Source organism: Cebus imitator, unplaced genomic scaffold, assembly GCF_001604975.1.
Source record: "Cebus imitator isolate Cc_AM_T3 unplaced genomic scaffold, Cebus_imitator-1.0 Scaffold414, whole genome shotgun sequence".
NCBI lineage: Eukaryota > Metazoa > Chordata > Mammalia > Primates > Cebidae > Cebus > Cebus imitator.
This window is the reverse complement of record NW_016107729.1, coordinates 742223-743637: the sequence shown is the minus strand read 5'-3', so window position 1 is coordinate 743637 and position 1415 is coordinate 742223. Positions and strand designations below refer to the sequence as shown.

The following is a 1415-nucleotide window of genomic DNA, read 5'->3' as shown; positions in this document are numbered from 1 at the left end:
TACTCAGGAGGCTGAGGCAGGAGAATTGCTTGAACCCAGGAGGCGGAGGTTGCAGTGAGCCGAGATCGCGCCATTGCACTCCAGCCTGGGTAACAAGAGCGAAACTCCGTCCCCGCCCCACCCAAAAAAAAAAAAACTTTTTTTTTTGAGACAGGGTCTCACTCTGTTGCCAAGGCTGGAGCACAGTGGCATGATCTCAGCTCACTGCAATCTCCACCTCCTGGGCTCAAGCAATTCTCATGCTTCAGCCTCCCAAACAGCTGCGCTCACAGTGCTTGCCACCACATCTGGCTAATTTTTTTTTTTTTGGTAGGAACAGGTTTCACCATGTTGCCCAGGTTAGTTTCAAACTCCTGAGCTCAACTGATCTGCCTGCCTTAGCCTCCCCAAGTGCTGGGATTACAGGCATAAGCAACTGCACCCAGCCAAAAATCTACCTTTAAAACAATGACACAATGAAAAAAATCTGTGCCAATGGCAAATGTGGCATATAATTTGGTATAGTAAATATAATGTATCTACATTAAAGGTACTGAAGAGTATGAACTAGATTTCAGAATAACTGTTGAAATTCTAACTCCTTAAAGAGACTCATTTGTTTTCTCAGCAAATTGTATATAGTAACAAATAATAAATCCAAGAGTGACTACTGTGTTCGTTAGAAAGCAATACCTTTTTCTAAAAAAAATACCTTTTTTCCATACCTGTAACAAGAGCTAGGCGTTCCACACCTGCAAAATCTGCATGCTCAATAGCCATGACACCAGCAGCACCGAAGAGCTGTTCAGGATAATTATAAATTAACTGCCTGTAAATAAAATACATAAAAACATTATGCTCAAAACTGTTACAAGATAAACTACGTTAGACTAAAAACATGTAAACATTTTTACATTAGAACAAGACTGCACTTCTTACCTGTATAATTGGAATTTATCAATTATGATACTAACACATCCATGCTAGCACTGAAAACAGGTGTTCTTTATTAAAGTAACTGTATACATTGATCCCATAATTCTGGCCACCATGTGTATAAATCATAATTTACTGATTATGAAAATCCATAATTTAAGTGAAGTTATGTACAGCAGTTCCTAAGTAACAAATCACTAATTCAACGTAAGTAAACTATTCCTTACATTTTCATTTAAAAAAATCCTTTCTTGCAAGCAAACACAGACCTGTTAATGAAGCAATTTATTCCATGCTTAAGAATACGTTCAACTTTCTCCTTCATTTTTTCCTTTTCTGCATGTTCTATTTCTGCAACCTTTGCTGTAGAATCAACTCTTACCCGGGAACCAAATATCTTTATTTTGTCTGTATCCATACCAGTATTTGCAATAAGAATTTTAGCATTTTCAATTCGTTTTGGTTGATTTACTCCAATTTTCTTATCCAACAGAAAGCCT

At 37.5% G+C, this 1415-nt stretch overlaps 1 protein-coding gene across 1 annotated transcript in view; it reads right to left on the bottom strand.

The window, feature by feature from the left end:
* CCT2 (chaperonin containing TCP1 subunit 2) overlaps positions 1-1415 on the bottom strand; it is an 18680-nt gene that overhangs the window by 9400 nt on the left and 7865 nt on the right. Inside the window, exons 5-6 of the mRNA XM_037731617.1 lie at positions 1185-1413; positions 705-808 (exon numbers count right to left, since the gene is read on the bottom strand). Of these exons, the coding sequence (XP_037587545.1) occupies positions 705-808; positions 1185-1413 (333 nt within the window). The remainder of the gene's footprint in view (positions 1-704; positions 809-1184; positions 1414-1415) is intronic.